A 22,815-nucleotide genomic window follows, 5' to 3' on the forward strand; every position below is an offset into this window, starting at 1 on the left:
GCCACGCGGATGGCGAGCCCGAGCCGCCGAGGACGCAGCTGCGGTGCGTCTTGGAGACACTGTCGGGCTGCCGCGGGTTTGTCACGGCGTGGCGGTCGGTCGGGTAAGGGAGTGACGGTGTTTTCCCCCGCTCCCAGTTGGAGAAGTTATTTATAGCAGGGCTGGTTTTGGTGGGCTACAAAAGAAGCTGGAGAAGGGCCAGAAGAAACAATGGTCATTTGCTTAATACTCGGGTACTTTTCCTTATTAAGAAAGTAAGTGTGCACCTTGGGTGGTGGGGGCAGGCGCCGTGCGCCTCAACCAAACGAGCGCAGCCTGTGACGAGTTTAGGCGTTCCTGATTGCAGCGGATTTGGCAAGTGCTCCCAGGGAGGGTTTGCTTTTGTTTTCCCCTTGAGGTTTTGGTATCATTAGTGATTTGGAAATGCGGCGTGGTGGTGCTCCATCTGGGACTCGGCGCACAGTAGCTCAGAAAGAACACACACATGTTTACTATTCGGGCTGCTATTTAAATTACTATGTACAGAAATACAGAAGTAGGAGACTTAGCTGTACATTATGAAGAGCGTGGTTTATTTTGAAAAGCTTGCATCTTCCTCTTGATGCTTCGCGGACTGTTGTAAAACATGTTTTCCCTATTTCTGAGTAACTTTCCTCTGTATTGAGATCACATAGCATTCCTTCCATTTTTTGTATAGGTGTTAGGCAGAATCTTCCACGAGCTGTGTAAGACTCAAAGCGCGCTGAGCTTGCTCTGCGGATTCTCGGTGGGAAGCAGAGAGGCACTAATCAGAACCAAAGCTCTCTGCACTTTGTAGAAGATGAAACGCACGCTGAACGTATGGCAAGCGTTTAAGCAGTTGCGGCAGGCAGGCAGGCAGGAGGGGTAGGGTGAAGCGCAGGGTGGGATTGCTCTTTGCTCTGCCTCAGAGCCTGTTTCTGAGGGGCTCTTCCATATGCAGCATGTAGGTCCAAAGCGCTCGTAGTGCATAAGGGCTGCAGAGCAGCATGGCACGTGTCTTCTTTCACCAGCTCTCTCTTGGCATTTGTGCAACTAGTTTCGCYGATCCAGGTGGCAACACAAGTGGCTGCTTGCTTTCCTGGCTTCATCCTTTGCAGGAGCAGCCGGACTGGGCAGACATGAGTTGGATGGGCTTGGTGGACGTGGGTTGGACGGGCTGGGCAGATGTAGGTTGGACAGACTGAGCGGACGCAGGTTGGACCGTCCGGGTGGACGTGCCTCCACAGGCAGGCGTGCTGCTGCAGTGGCTGGGCTGCCTGGCCCTGGCTGGGTCTTGCAGGGTCTGTTTCCTCCATGGGTGCTTCTCCAGGTGGTGGGCAGGCTCTGCTCCTCTCCTTCCAGATTTGCCAGGCAGTCTTGTATTTGGATCTCAGTAGTCTGCGAGTGCTCTGAAAGTGAGAAGTTCCTATCCTGTACCTTGGAAAATAGCTGGCCTACTTGTTACCCAAAGTTAATAGTCACGGCTGTGCAGAGTGGGTGTTCCCAGGTGGAGAAATATCTCCAGCGTAATCAGTTGTGACAGAGAGGCTCCGTGGCTGAATCACGCCCTGATCCCACATATGGCATCACGTTTAGCTGCAGGAATTGYCTCTTGTCTCCTTGCCGTGGAGGAGAGGATTGCACGTGGGCTGCGGCTGTGCTGCTGGGAAGGTCTCTCCTGAGCGGGGTTGCCCTGGGTGTGAGGTGTCCTGCGCTCACAGGGCTGGGCTTTCGTGTTAAGCTGTAGTACCTCGTGTGGGAAAGCAACCTCTTTTACTGTTTGCCCTTGGTGTCCACAGAGCGCAGTGTCTGATTCTCAGTCTATTCATTTAATTTAACAATGTCTTCTGTTGGTTTGTTTGGATAACTGCCAGATCAGAGCACTGGAGTGCCAGTAGTCTGTGCCCAGCCCACCTTATTCTTACATATTTCTAAGTTCCTGATGAAAACAGTGGAGACATTTTTTCCTCTTGTGTCATTTAGCTGAAAATTAAGTTTTTGCTAAACAGGTGATCTTTGCTGTTTTTATGATATTGTTTTAGGCTGTTTTATGAGATGCTCATCCTGCTGAAACATAAACGCTCTGCTAGCATTTCAGGTCTGGGAAAAATCTGAAGACTTGTCCAATATTACAGAAAGCTATTTCTGAAATCTAAGATGATTTAAATTCTAAAGGGGGTAATAGCATATCCATTTTTTTTTGGATTAGCAATGCTTAATTTTCAAAGTGATGCAGAGGAATGTTTTGCAAGGCACTTATTTATTTAAATGTTTTTAATATCAGCAATTGAAAATGCAAGTGTAAAAGGCCATGCAAAAATAGCAATAAAGAAATTCAAAACTATAAAAGCTTATAGTGAGAATTTAAACGCAGAAACAACTGTTATTTCCTTGGGAGTTGGGTATATAAACTCTTCCATGGCTGTGTATCCCCACAACAGTGGTGTGAAGAATTAGTGCTCACTGCAGTGTGCAAGCTGAACCCGCCAAGCACTGAGGCAGCTATTCATCTATACCCAGGAGCTAAATATGACAATGTTAGCATTTTTCATTTCCCTGACGTTACCATTAATAAAGCAATGATCCAAAAGAAGCTTTGCTGAGTCTGTTCTTTATGCTTCCATCACTCACGACTAGATAATTTCACACAGGATCGTTTTTAAATTAAATGACGATAAAAGCGCTCTGCTGTCCTGTGTTCACTAGTTCACAGAAGTCTATCAAGTCATTAATGTGTCATGACAAACTGCTAGTTGGGTACAAGAATAATTAATTATTTGCATAAATAACAGGTTGAACTTTGTGCTTTGAACCACAATGACATATGCATCGCATCATGGACATCTTAAAACCTCTTGTGGAGAGTTCATACGAGGGGTTAAAACTGAGCCTAGAGTATTTGAAATCGTATCCTCGCCACGCTTCAAACGGTCAGAAGCTTGGCTTAAGTTTTGATGGTTTTTGTGTTCTTAAGTTCTTCGTTAATGGCTGTTTCAAGAAAGCATCTGATCATTGGAGATTTCAGTGAACAATTATACAGATTTTCATAATCACCATTAATCACCACATATTTTTCAAGATAATTATAGCAATTATTATTTAGATTCCTCTTTTATGTGCACATTGTGGAAAAGAACAAGTGCTTATTATACTGGGTAGTGTAGAGAACTATAGTCTTAAGTTCTTTGTCATCCAGAAACTCATTATGTTAGCTGATGCTGCCTATGAAAGTTCGTCAGCATGTTTAAATTAGGGTAGCATTGGCAGGTCTGATTATTTAAATCTGGTAGCTTTGCTAAAAATACAGTTATTCTAGAAAGATGAATTACTAATTTGACAACTGAGATTCAGTTCGAGCCTGCAGCACAGAAGGCAGCATCTATCGTATGCTTAGAGGAGGATGACAGTACTTTCTTCATATTAAAGAGAGAATTTCTAAGTGAGCTAACAAAGTTGTATTTTTACAGTATAGTTTTGTGGTATGCCCTTTAAAGGTTGATAGTAAATATTAGTAATTTATAGTGAAGAAGTGGCAACCCAGTAAAGATTGCTTGATTAACTRAAAATATTGATCTGGTTTCCCTTCAGTTCCCTACTTAGGAGGGGGCTTGCTCCTTTGCACTTGGACTTTAGAAGAGTGGAGTTCTGGCTTTTGGCTCCTTTTAACTCTTTTAGATAATTCCAGTGAATGAACTAATTGGATGTGACCCTCAGGGAGGAGCTGCTCCTCTGAGACAATAGCCATTGAAAGTATTTTTCTTTTTGAAATCTCTTTTTATTTTTTTTTCCGTTTTGAGTGAGAACAGTGCAGGCACCTCCCTAATCTGTTGCAGATGCTGTAGGTGTAATTACATGGAGGGGAGGAAACTGCTGTCTTTCCTTTCCTGTATCGCACGTTCTCTGTGTTCAACTCCCATGTTGCAGTAACGGTGTTCTCGAAGCCCTGGGAGCTGAAGCGCTGTGAGGTGTAGGGGGAGTTTTCGCCCCGTCAGAGTAGTGCACGTAGCTATGAAACAGAATTCTTTGAGACCTGCAACTGCTTTGCGAGGGGACCCGAGAAAGGTGTTGTTTCTTGCAGATCCTTCTGCTGACCTCTGGCATTAGGAGCCTCTTTTGCCTGGAGAGTCTGCGGGACTTTGCTGCTTTCCCGTGTGATGCACGTGGCCCGCGTTGCTGCATGCTCGCGCCCGCTCCATCGCTCCGGTCGGCCCTGGACCACGGCGGGGCTGGAGGCGGTGTGGGATCGCACGTGCCGGGTCATGCCTGAGTGGCGAGAGTTTTACTGTGTTCAGTGTGATTTTGGTAACAGGCAAGGAGTGTCTTTCCGGTGGCGGTGCCTTGCCATGGATCTGATCCCGCCGATGGCAGCTCGGAGCTGCCCGCAGGCTGCTGGCAGCGTGTGTCTGGAGGGGATCGACCGCCTGTCGCTCTAAGCGGTCAACATGGTGAGCTGGGCAGCCTCTCTCCAACCACCCCAAGGCTAAGGTGGTTTTATCCCTCGGGGTGCGCGAGCGAAGAAGTGCGTGTGCGAAGGTGCAGGCAGAGGCTTGGTGTTAGATCTGTCCTGCGTGTGCGACGCTGAGTGCTGCAGCAGCTCCATCCAGGAGTCCGGGGTATTAATGCACTCTTAGCGCTCGGCTGACACTTATAATTTGTTAGATCTTCTCTTCTGCTGCTCGTGAGTTACAGGGAACAGAAGGCTGCCYGGTGACTGACGTGAGGAAGCTGTTACTTGACGCCCTTCCAGGCAGGTATTGACAGCGGTTAGCCAAGGAGGCGCCGGCGGCTGCGCGGGGCCTGGCACAGCCAGCAGCTCTCCGAACGCAAAATATGGCAAGGGCAAAAGCTAGTATTTCAATGAGAAATTTTAAAACCCTTTGAAATAAGGAGTATCTTCACAGGCTGTGCTGCTTCTGCCTTTGTTTTAGCGTATGTGAGCGCGTGGTGGTGGAAGGAGGGCACACTGAGGTGGGCACGTTGTCGGAGACGCGGGTTCATGAACGGCACGTGCGTGCCACTGAAGCCCAAATACCTCAAACTACGTAAAAAAAGCAAAGTGCAAGAAAAGCTTTGCCTGCTTATTCAAGAGGCTTTTAAGTGAAATGTGCAAGGTGTGTTTTATAGGTCTTTAAGATTATTTTAAAATTATAACCTTTTAAAATATGTATGTTATTGCATGATCTTACTCATGTGAGCATATGAGAATGCTGCTTGTAGTAATGCTATAAAAATGGGACCTTTCCCACCTTTTTTGTTCTGAATCAGTGTATTTTATCTTTGGAAAGAGAGTTTTACTTTACCATTCATCAGCACCACTTCCTTCTGTCCCTTTATGTTACTGCCCACTGGTCTTGGAAGTAGCACAGATTGGTGTTAATGAATGTTGAACAGCTTTGGGCCAAATTAAAACAGGCATTAAAGGTCCAGGCACAAGAGTTGCTGGTAAGTTTTGAAATGCCCGTGGGAATGTTAATGCCAAGCAGAATCTCAGCACAGCACTTTCCCTCAGCGATTGCCAGGGTTTTCTGAAAAGCAGTGGGGARGGGGAAGGAGTTGGAGGCTGATGAGGATGATTATTTACAGCACAATATCAGAACATGGGACGTAGAATTAAAAGCCTCCTACAGTTCTGGTTTCATTTAACTTTATTATAAAATTAACTAGCCACTAAGATCGCACACCATCTCAGGGTATGCTCTGGGAGCGAGGGCGCCCACGTCTGCGCGCTGGTGCTGGACACCGCTATGCAGGGTCAGGGACAGAGCTCTTTCCTTCTGCTGACGCTCTGCACTGGAGGCCGTTTCATGGAGTTAAATATTTCCCTTTTCTGCAAGCTAAAGGTGATGCAGGTGTGCAATGAGGGGGTACTTTGTGGTGCAACCCGTGTGCTCATCGAGTATTGCCTTGCCCTGTGTGTCATCCCATCATTACAGCATTACTGCTCATGCAGCGCAACCTTGCTTTGCCAGAGAAATATGGAGAGAACATACATATATATACATGATGTGTATTTATAAATACAATATGCACATATATACCCAGGATGATCCCAGCAAAACGCATTGCTGCAGCTGTTTTTTGTTCAGACTAGTGTGTTGCATAGCATGCATGCTAAGCACGCTCTGAGCTTGAGGAAAGGCTTAGCATAGCAAAGATTCTTGTCCACAAGATATAAAAGTTAATGGCAATTGAAAATGGTTCAGTATTATGGAGGAACTAGTTGTTTCTGTGTTTATAAATGTGTTTATAGATCTTCTTGGTAACCACTTGGATGTAAACTCTTAGGAGGAAGTTTGGTGCTTCACCCTTGAAGTTGTTAACAAGGTGTTGGACTTAAAAAACAAATCAAAACAAAAAAACTTTTTAGGAAGTAGTTATTTTGAATCTGTTCCTGTGTCAGATGTTGGCCTGACCGCATTTGTATCTTTGAGGGTGAGGTGTCTGAATCTTTTGGGATGTCCTTTAAAGTATTTGCTTTGGCTTGGGACACAGTGCAGCTTTGAACTAAAGATAAGAGTACGAGCTGTTGCTCCTCACATTTTGTAGATGAATTCCCACCACTCTGTGGTGGAGCAGCCCACATTCAGCCAGTTTTGTGCCGAAACAGTTCTCATTATGCAGGCTAGCACAGCAGTCTCCAAATAGTTGAGCCTTGCTGGCAGGAAACATCCCTCCCTCCCTCCCTGGCGCTGTGTGAGGCTGGGAGATGGCACAGGCAATGACAGCTTCGTGCTTTATTTGTGTAAAGTTTTCTGAATTGGTGGGTGTTTAAATCCTTTTGACTCCTAGTGCCTAGCTATGAAAAGAACTGTTGAATGAGCTTGTTGTTTTCTGATTTTTCCCTTTAATGCATTTAGCCTAGTGATGGGCCTGACACACCAGTTCCTATGCTCGCTCCCTTCGCTTTGGGATTGCAGCATTAATAACACACTTCCATGCATCACGCCATTTTTAAGCATGATCGTTATGATAAAGGGCATATACTTAATTACAGGCCTGCTTAATTACAGCTCTGTTGAAGCTCGTTTGTTTAGGAGAGTGCTAATTGCGCTGCTGAGCCTTTGGCACACCCTGCTTTCATCTGCTGCTTTGCTCTGCACTTTTGTGCGCTGGGAGGACTGAAGTGCTGGGGGACCCAGGGCCCTGCTGCCGCATCCCCACCGGCCCCACGCAGCTGGGGGGCRACGCGCAAACTCCTTGGGGCTTATTCTTTAAATTGCGTTACAAAAGCCAGTGCGTGACTGATCAAAGCGGGTTTCTGCCGGGATTACAAATGCAGATGGTCTTTCAGGTTCAAAACTTCCTGGATTTTGTGATGCTGCTTTTCATCTGTTTCCTTTTGTTTCATGTAGCTTTGTGGCTGCCACATAGCACCTTTGATAATGAAATGACTACAGTGTAATTTTTTAAAGTCAAAAATATACAAAGCTAAAGTAAAATATATTCTTAAATAACTTTTATTAAATCACTAACATGGTATTACTGGTGCTAAAGGAAGTTGCAAAGCAGCAAGCAAAGAACTGCAGGGTGGGAGCAGATGCTCTGTGAAAGAAAAGCTTATTTGGAGATTACTTGCAGGCATTTCAGGGGTTAAACTTGCTCTAGTTTGATTTTTTTTTTTCAGAGCTGAAAGTTAAAGAGTTAAAATGTTAAAGGTATAACTGAAGTAAAATGGATGYATTCAGGACTGCACACTACCTTGGAAGTATGCCCTTTTCAGTCCTGTGTAGAAATTGCTGAGGTACATGTTTTAAAAATAAAGTGGCTCACCTGTGCTGACATGTTTTATGGGAGGTGCTCTGTGACGTTACCTCGATAGTAGTAGCAAGACAAAGAACGCTAAACATTGCTATGCTATGTAAGAAGAATACACAAGGTAATAAAAATGCAAAAAAACCCTCAATATCATTAGGGTTGTGTTGCGAACAGAGCACCTGGCACTGTGACATGAGGCTGTGCCATGTACAGTCACGTCCTTGTGTCTGTCTTCATACTTCATTGCTTTCTGTCCTCCAGATGTGGTTAGCATTTTATGTGTGTGCTCGGTTGTTTACTATCGTTTACTGTCGTTTTCGTTGGTGGTGGACGGACACTGGAAGGTGTTCGTCTCCAGGTTTAAGAGATTACATTATCGCTAGTGCTGTGACCATTCTATAATTTTCCAAGGTAGTAGCACTTACCGCTTTGTATTTGAGGAGGTAAAAGTTATCTGAACCAAGTATTTTCCTTGTTCTCTTGCTAGGAAACCAAGTTAGCTGCAGTTGCTCTGTATAGTAGTGGCAAATAGATGCCTCTACTTTCAAACTGTTTGTATTCATTTTCAGCTTCAAATACTGTCCTACTTKGGGGCTGGCCCAAATTGGAAACAGATTCTCAAAACTGAGACCATAAAAATATATCTGGATAGCGTGGGGGGTGTTCCTCAAATTCCTGGCTTGGTAGGGGCTAACCCAGCTGTGTCTTGAACAGACACAAACCACTGGGAGGTTTAAGGGAGAAAAGGCTGGAAGTAACTTCCAAGAGGTATCAGTCAAATGGCAACGCGGTGTCTCTGTGGTGTGTTACTGAGAACGCGTGCAGTCGCCCGCCGGGATCAGCTGGAAGTGTGACGTGTCTGCTCATTTTGTCCCTTTCAGCAATGGATGGAGTGCCTTTTATGATTTCGGAGAAGTTTGCCTGTGCTCCTCAAGGGGTGAGTTACCTTCATTCTTCTCCCAGGGTCTTAAATTCAGTTTTTGTGGGTGTAATTGATACCTGTGCTTGAGATGACCCAAGCTTGTACTTCAGAATACTTCACTTTGGGGTGCGAATGGCTTTTACCTGATGATGTCTAGAACTGAATCTCCCAGGAGACAAAACGTTTATCACCACCGAACAGAGGAGTAGCCAAGTGACACTCTGGCTGCTGCGTACATTTGTAATCCCTCACTATAGATACAGGCTCTAAGCAAAGCAGCAGATAAGTCGTTCTCCTAAACTTAACCTGTTGTAGAGATAGCACAGTATTGCCAGCCTTAGGGCCTTTGTTTTGTATCCCGGAATTGCAAGGCCGTGGCAGTGACTGGGTGGTCGTCAGCGCCAAGGGAGGCGCGGCGGAGGYGGCCGGGCTCGGGTGCCCCTCCGCRGCCTGGTGCGGAGCGGCGCTGGGCATCCTGGCCGTTCCCTGCTAAAACTGCAGACCCGAATGCCCACGGCAGCTCCGTGCACTGGTGGCACCTCCAGAAAAACTGGGGCTCCTGGGTTGTCTCTGGGCTAATCAAGTGCAGTTGGCACCACCCCAGTCTTCCAGGGAGCTGCTTAATCTTGAAAAATGCTAGTGATTTTGCACGTGGAGTGCAAGTAACTTTAGCTGACCCAACTTAGCGGGGTTGCCATGGCTACGCTGGCAGAAATCCAGTCCCTATGGAGAGAGGCTGTGCTGTCCTGTTTACCAATTCCAGGCTAGAAAGTTTAGAGAGGTTGTTATGTCCTAATGATACAACAGCTGGACCTCTGCTGGGTTCCAGAAAACAGAAACATGGATAGAAAAATGATTTGAGTATTCCTGTTGCCCTCCGGCTTGAGAGGTTATACGAGCCAAAGTGTCTCTAGTGCAGCAGCAAAACAGGCTTTTTTTTCCTCATGTGCAGCATACTTCTGCATGAATTTAGTCCTGGGGAAGAGCTATGCTGTGGCTGCTCAGGGTGCCCCATTAAAGGCAGCTCCCTGTGCTGCGGGGTGCCAGGTGGCACAGGGAAGCTGGCAAGGAAGGTGCCAGTTCGGCACACTGCCAGGAGAGCGTCCCGCCAGTGTCCTGGGGCAAGGGCACACTCCGCTCCCGCAGGAGCGGAAACCCTAATACCGACTCAGAATGACTTCTGAGCATCAGCAGCCCAGTGCTAATTTAAGATGGTGATCCAGAGCTCAAAGGCTCAGCATCCCATTACCAGCCCCCTAATCCATCCAATCCCTAAAACAATATCTCTTTAAAAATCAATTTACAAGAGGCTATTACAGCAAACACAGACCCATGTGATGAATCTGATTTTTCATGTCTTGCTCCTGCATTGCACATTCCTTTTTACTTAGAGAACCTGCACATACAGTGGAATGCAGTTTTTCATAGCCATTGCTTTCTGAAAAGGGTTGTTTACAGGCTGACTTGTGTTCCCACAAAGCTGAAGTCCCCTGCTGCTAGGACAAATGCAGAGAGATTAGGTCATGCTAATCCTTCCTTCAGATTCTTTAGACACCATTGCCACCATATGGTCAGTTTGGTCAGGGCTTTCCACGGCCAGCACCTCTCGCACCTGCATGCCATGGCCATGTGAAATCTATAGGGTGCTACAAAGGATGTCTCAGTAACAGCAGTCCTGTGGCCATGAGATAGCTAAAGATTTACCTGTTTAAGTGACACTATGATGAGTGTCAGCTGTCCCCAGTCAGGGAAACAGGCGTTAAAGCTGTTATCTGTAGACCACCTTCTGCTTCTTACGCTCTTGTGGTAGACTGAGAGACAGGATTATGCATGTGTTTACAGATGGTGCCTCTAAATCTCTGGTGATAGAATTTTTGCTGACTTAAACAAAACAAAACAAAAAACTGTGCTAAATTTGACATTTCTATATTTCTATTTTTCACCAGATGCAGCCAGTTGACCTCTTGGGCATCACAATCAAAACTCTAGCAGAAATTGAAAAGGAGGTAAGTACCCAGCCATGCTCTACGCAAAATTATCACAAGATCTGCATTTGTGTAGTTGCAGGATTCCCCCCTTATGGAGAAGGTCTTACTTGTCTTTGCCAAGTCACTGATGATGGATAAAGTCAACATTAAGTTAAGTCAGACACTAAAATCAGAATTACAGATGTCCTCTGTGATTTGTACCAGATAAAGAGGCTTTAAACTTTGAATCTAATGATGAAGTTGTCTGCCCTCCATTTAATTCCAGGTGTCTCTTTTATTTAAACTTTTTTCTCATTTTATGAACGTGTTTGTTACCAGCAGGGCACTGTTTGTGCTAGGTTGCCTCATAGCTTGGGAAGCAATTGAACTTGATTAAATGATGTAAGGTAAAGTACATCGTACTCTTTCAATTTGATGGTGAATGTAACTCATTACCAGGAAAAACAGTATGAATTTTTAGTAAACACGAGTCCTTCAGGGAAGAAACAGGAGACTAGAGCCAAACTGAGTATGATCTGCCACAACAGGTAGCTCATATGTTCCCAGAGGGACATTTTGGCATGTGCAAGGATTGGGCTGCAAGATGCTAAGTAGCCACCTGCTCAGGAGCAGCTTCCTTCAAGGTAAATGTCTAAGACCATGAAAAAAATTGACCTTTTATTAGTAGTATGTGTTTCTTTGGGCATCTTTGGTCACAAACATCTGTTATGAAGACCAACTGTATTAAAGGCGAAGAGTAAGAATACAGCATAGTAAAACTTTCAAGCCTGTCATGGCAAACACAGAAAAGTGGCCTCTGCACTTTTCGTTTCCAGTTGTTACAGGTCGCCAAATGGCACACAAATGTTACATGCAGATCACAGCTGGATTCAGAAGCAAAATTCTTCCATTTCACACTTGCTCTATGGAAAGTTAGGGATTCCTCTGTTTATTTCCATGATGAAAAGGACTTTATTTGTAAGCTGGGAAGTCTTCAGGGAAAACTTAGTTTCAAGATGAGCGCTAGATGTATTCCTGGTACAGCTGGATATATTAGGCAGGACTACCTCCAACAGCTCTGTGTTCCCCCTTTCCCATAGAGGTCTGTGACCAGACAGGGCAAATCTTGGGAAGTGGCAGCAGGTGTCGTGGTAGATCATAGGATCATACATGAGTGGCAAAGCTAGGGTAGAGTGTAGTGAGGGCAGGTTGTTGGACCATAGGTGGGGAACCATCAGCTCAGAGGACCTGTCATAGACCATTGGTGGAAAACATCATATCCAAAGGCTGCAGGATATTCTGATTCTTCCTAAATCTATCATCTTTTCCTGCCTGGAAATTTTGTCAGAGTGGAAAAAGAAGTTGGTCAGTTGCCAAAGATTTCCAGATATCCAGCAGCCCAACAGGAGCGGTGACAGTAGCTCTACAGATGCTGCCTGATTCAGGAAATCCCTGACAGAAGCAGCCTGGCTTGCCTTGGGCATGGCCTGCATGCCGGTCCATCTGTCTGGGATTGCCCAGAGGGCAGTGAGGAGCCCCAGTGCGTCAGAAGAGCTTCAGACCTTCAGCTCCATAAGCGTGGCTTGCTCAGAGGTGATGACCCCGTAAGCGTGTCCACCTACTTTTCCCTGCATGTTGCTGGGAGTTGTCCATGGGGGCAGCAGGGTTTGTTCTGCTGGAGTGGAAGTGTCAGGTCACATTAGATTTCCATACACCATGCTGCAGCCCTCACCATGTCACTGGGATTGGAGAGAGGTCTGGACAGCATTGCTGCAGAGGCGTGGATGGTGTAGCCTTTTCATTGTGCCCTTCACCAGCCTGCTGAATGCTGAAACACAGATATCAGATTTATTTATGTGGCCATGAAAGGAATTGTTGATACCTGCCAGTTCTCCCCACACCCTCCTATTCCATTACAGACCGTGTGTGTTTCAGAGTAATGAAAAGTATAATTATGCAGCCCATATTCCTTGATGAAGCATCTTGTCTGCACATAGATAGCTATGCATATAAATATTGTGAATTTCTGTATGGCTTTATTTCCCTTGCAAGCAATAGCACCATTACAGCAAATCTTCTGGATTTCCAAAGCAGCAAGAACATTTTCCCTGGAGCAGGATGCCTTGCAAAAGATATTCCCAAAGAATTCCAAGAGTTATTATTCTCTGTCATCACATTTGCAGATGTATGTTCCCATCCTCCAAGCTGTGAAGTGAGCCAAATTAAGGGACTCCACCCTTTCAGGAAAATTAGTAAAAATAGATGCAAATCCTGTATTGCACATTCAGGCTGCATTTGAAGTCAGCATCTCCTTGTAGCAGGCACAGACACTGTATAGGGTGGAGAAGAGTTAAAGCTGAGGGCATAGTTTGCCCAAGGTCTCTTAGCTGGACACGCGGCAGAGACAGGAGTAGATGCTCCGCAGCAGCTCTGCTCTCTGTCCTCCAGGGTGGCAGGAGATATTGTGCTTGCTGGTCCTCTGTGCTGTCGTGACGTCTCAGCAAGTGAAAATCTCATGTAGTGGGAGCGCGGTGCGCGCTGCGCTGAAAAGGACAGGGGCGGCTCACAGCTGGAGCGCCGCGCTGCAGCTGGAGCAACGTGTCGTGGGCTCTGCTGAGCGTGAGTCCTGTTTGGCCTGTCTGCAGGCCTTCAGCGCTTCCCCAGCGCGGGACTTYGACAGAACGCACCAAGTCTTCATTTTAATTTGGCGTTTAGCTAAAATCTGCAGAGATTCTAGTTAGTAAAGTGAGAATCTAATATTAATCATTCTTTTTAAATTGACAAGGAAGGCAGTTCATTTAACCACTTAATTGCTATAAGTTTTCATGGGCTGCTCTTTGCAAATATATTTAATGAAGAAGTTGTAAATCTAAAAGAGCTTAAAATTTTAATTTTATACAGAAATATTTTTCCTTGTTCTCATGTTTGTAGTCAATTCTCCAGAGTGTAGTCACATGAAATGTTCTTTAAATGAACATATTTGCTAACTGGCATGATTTCAGTTTTTAAAACATTGGTTCCAGCAATTAGGCATTTTTTTCAGTTCCCAAATGACTAGAGAAATTCGTCTTGATTATAATTGCTCTTAGCCACGCATATCTAATTTGTGTCTTTTTAAGTGTTAATTAGTAAACAGTTTGAGCTGACATCTTTATGTGTTTGTGTCTTGAAAAATGAGGCTTATTGCTTATTTAGCTTGGGGCTGGTACTGCTAGCTGTGACATCATGACATTGAGGTAAAATTAATGAAGACATGTTTGCCAATTAAAAGACAGTCTTGAAAAAGATGACTTCTTGACATATCCTTTTTGCACGGTCTGCACTAGATGATGTGAAGTGGGCACTATATGTTCTTTTAATAGAGGTAACAAAATAGAAGTTCTGTATGTCTTTCATTGATGCCTAGTCCTCAGTTAGCTAGGCAGCAAATAATTCTTAGTCCTGATATTTTGTGTATTAAATAAAAAACAGAGGGAGTACAAAAAAGAAAATATTAACTTTAAAGATGCTTTAGCATCTGACAACTGGTGGTCACTGAGCACCCTCTAGTGCCGCAATTCCTTATTGCACTGAGCGAAGAGCCYGTGTGCCACACCTGTGCTCCGTCAGGGTCCGGCTACCCTTGGGGACAGGGGACCAGCGCCACACCGTGCTTTCTGCTCTGCCACTGCCGCCCTTGCATGAGGCAGCACTCCCTCGGTGCCTCGGTTTCCCCTCTGCCGCTGTTGCCTGCGGCAGGCATGCGTGTCCCGGCAGGCTGCAGGCTGGGGTGCCTGAGGCTGGGGCTGGCCCCATAGCGCGGGGAGTGAGCCCTGGCCTGGGCAGGCAGCACCTCCTCAGCTTTGCTCCCCCTGATGCAGGCAGGTAGGAGTGGAGACATGACCAAAAACTATGATGTCTGCTGCCGTGGGCTGTGGGTATCTCTGGGCTGGGGTCTCCCTCGGTGGACTCCCACAGAGGAGCCTCCTTAGAGCCCTTTCTGCTGGCAGTGCTGTCCCCAGGTGCTCTGGGCTCAGCAGTTTCAGGAAGAGCAGGTCCACACTGGTCCTAGCAGCATCCTGCTCTAAGGTCCTTAGGTCATGCCTATACCCTGTGCATGGGTGTGTGGCTGGAAAGGAAAGAGAAGYGTCTGCACCTGCAGCTGTCACAGTAGAGCTGTTTGAGCCCGGCTGCTAGGGGCACGAGGAAAGCAGCGCTGTCGTCTGCGCAGCCTCAGCAAGGTGCTCTCCCGTGGGAGCCGGTGGCTCCCCAGTGCGTTGCTCTGCCTTGGAATTACTACTTCCCAGGAGCCTCTCCTGGAAGATGCCGTGGAGGGACAGGACGCCCTGGCAGCGCCCATCGCCAGCCTTCCAGACCGCTCCGGTCCGTGCCGCCCGTGGCCGACAGCGTGCCACGAGATGGCAGTGCTGCGGCGCAGTGCGGCGCCGGAGCCGGCTGCAGGGATGTCCAGCGAGGCCACTCTGACTGCTGCAGGCTGCTCCCAGTGCTCGAGGGAGCAAGGTTGCGTCTTCTGTGGCCAGCTGGCCCTGCAAAGAGGGATTCCTGCAAAGGGAAGGGTGCAGCATYGCGCGATGGGTGGAGATCTCCTTGGAAGGGTGACCTGCACAACTATATTGCATTGCAATATATCCCATTGCAGCCGTTTCTGCCTCGGAGAGGCACGGCATCCTGTCGCGTTCATTCTTCTCATTTTCAGGTTCTTGCGTGTGTCCCACAAACGGTTGTCCTGGCAGCCTGACTTTGAGCCACTATTTGAAAACRCTAATGGGAACGTGTGTGCACTGGATTAGGACTGCTTCCCATTTATTTCCTTTGGAGGACAGTGTTCCTTAGAACAAAATTGGTTGCAGGAGGCAAATGGAAGGAGCAGGGCTGCTTGCTTGGAGGCGGGCGCGTTAGCCACGTTGCTGCCGGGGGCTGGCGGTGGCTGCTCCGGCCGGAGCCGCCCGCTGGGGCTCGGAGCGTCCCAGTGCTCGCATGGCGACGCGAGCCCCTCCGTGCAGGGGTGGCCAGCGGGGAGGGCCCCAGGGCAGGGCACGGGGTGCTGGTGGCGAGCAAAGGGGCATTTGCACAGCCATCCATGGGTGCAGCGTCCGGGCACGGGCCTGACCCGGGCCCACGGCAGCGCTCCCCAGAGCCCAGCAGAGCCGGTGCCCAGGTCCGGGCTGCTTTCAGGCTGCCGTCACACGTGTTCATCCTGTTGGTTTTGCTCTCTAGTACGACTACAGCTTCAGGACGGAGCAGAGCGCCGCTGCCCGGCTGCCGCCCAGCCCCACCAGGTGCCAGCAGCTCCCGCAGTCGTGAGCCCGGCAGCCGACGGCGGAGCGGCGTGTGCACGCATACTACTGAGCGGGGCGCGAGGCCGGCAYGCAGCGCGCCTGGAGCCCGTCGCCGCCCTCCCTGCGCTGCACCACTCCGCTCCGGACCTGCCATTCCACCCATTCGGACTCCGTAACCCTTTGCCAGCTGTCCTCATCCTCTTACACCGCTGGGGCCACTTCTCCACGTGAGTACGTTCATTAGAACCCAAMTGGCAGCTTCTACGTTGGCCCCTTCTCCCACAACCCCTGCTGCAGAGCAGCCACAGGAACACGAAGCTGTAGCAAAATGCTGCGAACARCAAGCTGTGAGCTTGCAGATGATCAAGAAATACCCAGCAGTGCTCCCTACTGCTGCTGGAAAGATATGGCCAGTTGTGCACAAATCCCCAGGCATCCCGTCTGAGCTGACGTGGAGCTGGCTGGTCTGCTCCTGTTCCTCACTGCGGKATCGGAGCGGCAGAGCTCCAGACGCACGGAGGCCTTTGCAGCTCTTCGKCTAGCGGATCAAGCACTGAGCTGTGCTGAGCCCGCCATTTGCCTCCACAACGACTCCTGTGCGGCCAGGATGAACCAGACACTTCAACCATTTATTTTTGCTGTAGGCTCATGGAGCCAGTATCATTTCTGGGATCTGCTCTGGGCCCTCTCTCAGATCACTGGTAAGGTGGAGGAGATCACAAAGATCACAAGCTGTGCTTTGGTTTCCGAGGAGAAGCACCTCTGTTTTGCACAAAGCGTTGGCGTGTCTTATCTGGGAGGGGTGGCAAATGCTCTGTATGTCCATCTGGGTTGGATATGGACAGCAAGCCAGCCAGACCCGGTAACAGCCCCTTGGCTCCTCGCCACACCTGTGCACGAAGCCAGGCACTGCTGATGAAGTGAATGCTATCCCCTGCCAGTTACTTTGGGCTGTTTTCTAATATTTGCCCCACCAGCTGCTAAAATGAAAGAGATGTGCCTGTTCCCTTTTGCTCTCACGGAGGGAAGTGCTGAACTCTGACGTAGCGCAGGACGAGAGTGGTTTATTTCCACCGGTCAAGAGTGTGATGCATTAAACCCTGACCTCAGCCTTCTTATGACTGGTGACCTTAGCTCGCTCCTGAGTCAAATGCATGTCTTAGTGAAGTCTGTTGCTGTAATAAGTTATTTAGAAATGTCCATCTGATCTCTGTGCTGCTTTTTCAAGCCTCTGCTGTAGAACAAAGATACATCATGGCAGCAAAATGGCAATTTTTAAGTAAGTGTTAAAATGTGCAACTTTTTATATTGTAAAATACTGATTACCTAACCCTATTGAAATGCAATTGCCATAGTAACAAATAACAGTATTGCAGCTCTCAGTCTGGGTTGTATGTATACCCTGACCTGCTTTGCACTGCTTTTGATTGATCTTACATTTTCTAGTAGGACAGAATGGTGACTAACAGTAGATTTTGTACTGTCAGCTTGTATTTTTTATTTGTACATATGTAAAGTATTTCTTGTCCAAAGATTCATTTCTGGTTTTAAGGCACCGTACCATATTGCTGGGATAATGAACACAAAATATCATAATATTCAGGACAGACTGATTCCAATTGTCCACTTCAGCTTCTCCCAGTCAGGTAACCATTTTCTAAAACTGCCTCCATAAAGCAAGGCCATGTGATTTGAAAGCATAGGTAGATTTGTTTGCAAGTGTGTCATATTTGGGCAAAAGAACTGTTTGCATCAGCTCTGGAGGTTTGAGTGACCCTCTGGAAGTGCTCATTTACTTGAAGGTTGCAACACCATTTCTAGTTCTTATTTATCCTACAGGCAAGCAAAGCCAGACCTTACTGCCAAGTTGCACAAAGGCTAGATTGATGATGCAGACGTCGACAAATGAACATACCATGGCAGCCTGGTCATTCGGCTCAGGTTCACTTGAAGTTCAAATACACTCTATGCTGTAGTAGTATGCCCATCTCATCCATCTTTTGTCTTTCTTTTCTTGTGTTCGTGATTTGTTTTGTAGTTTTCTGTGGCATCTGTTCATGGCTTCTCCAGTAGTTTAGTGGGCATGACAGGTAGGCAGAAGCTGTCTACTACAACATTGCGTTCTTCATAGTTTCAGGCTGACGGAGTTGCAGAGAGCTGCCCTTCCCTGTTGCTGGAGAAGTGAGAGCGGCTGGTCTGGTGCGGAGGCCACCAGCGCACAGTCTGCAGTGTCCAGCATCAGTTGCTACTGTGAGGAGATAGTGAAATTACTGCATGGAGCTACCTCCTTGAGCAGCATCTTCTCATGCTGGAGGGCAGGATTGACTACTTCAGTGTACAGCAGTTGAAGTTTAGTAGGGTGAGCTATAAAAACCTGCAAGTAAAACGTTGGAAAAGTGGGTATATAGCTTTCATTTCCTTTCTGTGAGATTTAGCTTAAAGAACATCAATAGATAAAATTGATGCTTTAATACATACAGCAACAATGATGTTTTCTCAGCCTTCTTAGAGATAATAAATTCAGCTTTCCCTTCAGTGATTTGCAAGAAATACTGGATGGCTCCAAATGCTGACAGAATATGCAACTGGGACAAACACCTAAGAAATCTTTGGGATATATTTGCATAGTTGTTTTTCACTCTTCCCTCCCTTCCACTGGCCTAGCAAAACTGCTTCAGGGGTGCATCTGCGGAGAAACTTGGAAGATAAATTTGATTTTGGCAGTGAGCTTCTGTACCATGGCACTGCAAAGATGCCCTTTACTGCAAGCATGAGTAGTACAACTGCAGATCTCTTGGTATAAGCACAACAGATGAATTTTCAGCTAACAGCTAGAGCTGCTGAAAGCCCGTTGTGCTCTCTCAGGCTGGCAAAGCCAACAACTTGAACCTGTGTGGGCATTTCAGAAGATGATAGGGCTCAGAGCCAGCGCTTAGAAGCACAGCAAGACACGCAGCACGTCTCTGTTACAGGCGTGTTGACTATATATGTCTTCTTTTCAGTCCACTAATTATAGGGAGCTTTTTCATTGCAATTCTGAATTCCCAAGACCTGTGGGCATTTGGTCAGCATTTCAGCAGGCAGGTTTCATGTGCTATTCCATAATTTTTTTAATTGGAGCAAATCTTTGCAAGGCTGGTCCTTGCATACTCGCAGCTAGTCCTCCCTGTTGATGTGTGCTGGAGCCAGCACCAGTGTTCCTCTGCATCTTACTCCCTCCCTGCCCAAAGGCAAATGTGTTAGCATTGGCCCAGGCAATAAACATTCAGGGAACCTGATATGGCTGTTGTCTGGCAGTGAAGAAGCCTTCTGGAGTGTAAGGGGAGGGGATGAGTCAATGGAAAGCAGTAGAAGTGGTTTTGCAGAGCTTTAACAGATGTGCTTGGCTCCTTGCTTCTGATCCTAGAATAAAACTAGACACTGTAGCTTAATCTTGTGGTTGGTGGAGAAATCAGTTGCCAAATTATCTATCAGATTCCTATCTGTGCAACTGAGAAAAAAAGCAGCAGTGAGGGGATTGTTTACTGTAAAATAGACTTCTGATGTGAATCAGTAGTGATGTGCTGTCTCCTAGGTTTCTCACAGCAAAGAGCAGGTAACACACTGAGATGACTCCTGGGCCATCCAGACCAGCCTGCAATGTCGAAGGTGTTAATAATGGAAAGGCAAGAAATTAGTCCAGAAAGTAATGTAGAGTGTGAACTTTGTGATAAAATTCAAGTGTGGACTTACTTAGCAGATGTCTTCCTGGTGGGAGCATCCCGTAGATGTAGTTGTGTAGGAATACGCTTTGTGAGCGCTGTTTGCTTTGCTGCAGAGCGGGGCTCCCGCGTGGCCCTCCAGCGCGCGGAGATTGATGGCGATCTGCGACGTCGGGTCCGTTCGGCTCCACGCGCGCACCCTCACCCCCAGCACTTCCCCAAACTCATAAAACCCCTCCTGAGGACCAGAAAAGCTGCGGAGAGCCCTGAGCTGGGTGCAGCACCCCGCGAGCCCGACGCGGGCGGTGAGAGCGGCTCCCCCCGGCGCGGGGCAGGGACGCGGAGCCTCCCGGGCTGCCGCTCCCCATCCCTGCCCCGCTGGCACGTCTGCTCCTAAAGCTCCTAAGCCCTGGTGACGTGCCRGAGTGGGCTGGCTGGGATTTCTCCTCTCCCTTTTTCCCAGCCGGGGTGGTGCGCACAGCTGCACGAGATGRTGCCCGTGACACGCAGCTTGCCAGAATTTTTGGGAAAGCAAGGAATATAAATCCCGTTGTGCTTGCCTCGGAGCAAGGGGCATTTTACCGGTGCAAGGGGCCACTGGGCTCCACGGCGGCAGCGCGTCCCTGCGAGCAGCACCCGCGGAGCAGCAGCACCCGGCCGGGCCCCGCAGCGCCCGCGGGACGGGATGGGACGGGGCGCCGCGTCGCGTCGGTCGTGCCCAGGCGATTCCTGCCCGTCCTCGAGGGCACGTGTGCATCGCCGCGCTTGAACCTTACCTCAGCCCTTGAGCCTTGCCAGACAGACGGCACCGCCGGCGTGGCGGGGCGACCCCGCAGCGCCGGGTCTGGCTGCTCGGGGCCGTTCGGGTCTGGCAGTGCTACAGCAAGGGGCGACCCTCAGCCCGTCACRTGCTCAGTAAGGTGCTGCTCAACTCACTCAGTACAGGGAAACCAAACCATTTGGATATTCTGGTCATTTATTGTGAATTTTTTCCTAACAACAGCAATTTTAGATGTCGTCATATCAATGGAAGAGAGAAACTTTTTATGCAGTTGCAAAGTGTTTTTAAGATGCTATGCATTTTGTTGGGTTATTGAAAGTGAATTTACTGTGCATTAATCTTATGAATGTTATTACCTTTTATATTTATTTTAGATGACCCTCCTGTATTTTACAAAGGGAAGTTTCATTGTGTGATAACTTAGTCTGTATTCTTAATATAATTTGTTAAATAAAGTTTGTTTTAATCAGTTTATTCTCTGTGCTTTGTGTGTGTGTTTTAAATCTGGAGTTTAAGAAGCGCAAAATGACGGAGTTCTCTCCCACACGAGTTGAAAAGGGGTCCCCAGGTCTTGGGACCATTTTTCTGCTGTTGTTGCATTCAGTTCTTCAGATCCCAAAGCCAGATATTCTGAAGATATCAGGAGGAGTGAAGCAAGTCTCGGTGCTTATTCTAAACTGAACTGCTTTATAGGTGTTTTAACTGTGGTACCTAGCATTGCTTTTACTTTTTGACAAAATTACACGTTTGTTTGATACAGGTAAATGATGTTCTTATAATAGATGGACTTCAGAAAGGCATTTGGCTTTGTACCACACTGAACATTCATTAAGAAATTAGAGTGGTACAGTATTGACCATACATACTAAATGGATAAAAATATGAAGTTTTTAACCAGMTGGATGTTTTTAGTGGTGTCTTGCAGAGATGAGCTTTTTATTTTCCCATCTAGTATTTACTTTTGATGATGAGGAAGAAAATACCAAATCATCACTGGTGAAAGTCCTTGGATTGAAAAGCCTTGGAAAAGAACAGGTATTGCATGCTTTAATGCAAATGACTCATTTGAAAAGGTGCTTTTTTCTCTGCGTCGCAGCTAAACAAATTGCCTCGTGCTTCTGCTCGGGGCTGACTGGGACTTTACAAGCAGTTTTGATGAGACATGAGAATGGGGACCAGAGACACCATTTTCTGCRCTCTAAAGCAACCCAGGGAGGCGAAAGATAGTGCAAACGGCATGGCCTGAATTCAGAAACACCATAGCAGGCTCGGGAGCACTGATGAAGCGGGAGCGGAGGGTCGTTAGCAGTCGGAGCGGGAGCTGTGGAAGCCTCCAGCGGAGCCGGCAGCAGCGGYGATGGGCTGCGGTTTGGGCCACTTTCACTGACCAAAGCAGTCACAGTCCGTGTCCTGGGTCCAGTGCAGTAACTGCAGAGGTGGCGACATGATCGCTATGTAGGTAATTTGCTCTGGGTTTTTTTAATGTTGAAAATTTTTCCAAGATTTTTTATATATAATTTATCTAAAATGTCTCTGTTAAAGAGGATGCAAAGTCAAAAAACAGAATCAAAATAGTTCAATTTAAGCATTTTCTGGAAGGTAAGAGACCCCATGTGACATCTTCACTTTGCCTGTCATATGGGATATGTTTGAAATGTGTTTAGTAACAGTTGTGTTCAGTATGATAAATGACCATAAATTAGTGAAGCAACCTGTTTATCCTCTGTAAGTACTAACAACTTCAGTGACCCAAAGTTACCAGCTGCCCAGTTGCACTGAGAGTGATTACAAGCCACGGAAAGCTGAGAGAGGCTTTGAAGGTGCAGGGGTGAGTTACAGGGGAGGACACACGGCCTGTCCCTCCCAGGCCCTGGCTCTGTTGCCGAAATGCTCCAGAGTTCACCCAAATTCTGGTATTCCTGCCCTGCCGCTGTCCTTTGCATTTCAGCTGCTCAGAATCTTGATGTATTTATTGAAATGTTAAAAAAAAAAAAAGAAAGGAAAGAAAAAGGAGAAAAAGGACACTGAGATGCCCTGCCAGGCGCTCTCCCTGCCGCTTTCCGAGGATCCCGTGCCGGGCTTTGCTCCCGGAGCAGGTGGGAGCGTGGGAACGACGGGAGCCGGCTCCACGCGGGGCTGCGGCGCGCGGAGCGCAAACGCGCGGGCCGGCGGCCGGCGGCAAAGCTCGCGACGGCAGCTGCCCCCGCCGCCCGCCCCGGGCTCGCGGGCGCTCCGGCGAGGCGCCAGCTGCTTCGTTTCGTGCATCCTCTGGAGAATTCACTTTCCAAGGAAACTTAGTAAAAGACCCGCGCTGCAGAGGCCCCTTCCACACTGGCGAACGCCCCAGTCTCGGAGGGGCTGTTTGTCTCCRAAATGTGACCACAACTCAGTTTTTAGCCCCCAAACGGTC

At 47.7% G+C, this 22,815-nt stretch overlaps 1 protein-coding gene across 2 annotated transcripts in view; it reads left to right on the forward strand.

Moving 5' to 3' along the window:
- Positions 1-20,879, forward strand: part of MVB12B (multivesicular body subunit 12B) — a 69,676-nt gene extending 48,797 nt beyond the window's left edge. The window contains exons 8-10 of one of the 2 annotated variants that reach the window (XM_085300486.1): positions 8,637-8,692; positions 10,624-10,683; positions 12,697-15,837. In XM_085300486.1, coding sequence (XP_085156612.1) covers positions 8,637-8,692; positions 10,624-10,683; positions 12,697-12,702 — 122 coding nt within the window. In that variant the 3' untranslated portion in view covers positions 12,703-15,837. Of the gene's footprint in view, positions 1-8,636; positions 8,693-10,623; positions 10,684-12,696; positions 15,838-15,861 lie in introns of those variants that run through there. The other variant, XM_085300485.1, reaches the window with a different exon arrangement.
- Positions 20,880-22,815: the final 1,936 nt, after the last annotated feature.

This window comes from Rhea americana, unplaced genomic scaffold (genome assembly GCF_003343005.1).
Source record: "Rhea americana isolate MKP2758 unplaced genomic scaffold, rheAme1 scaffold_164, whole genome shotgun sequence".
NCBI lineage: Eukaryota > Metazoa > Chordata > Aves > Rheiformes > Rheidae > Rhea > Rhea americana.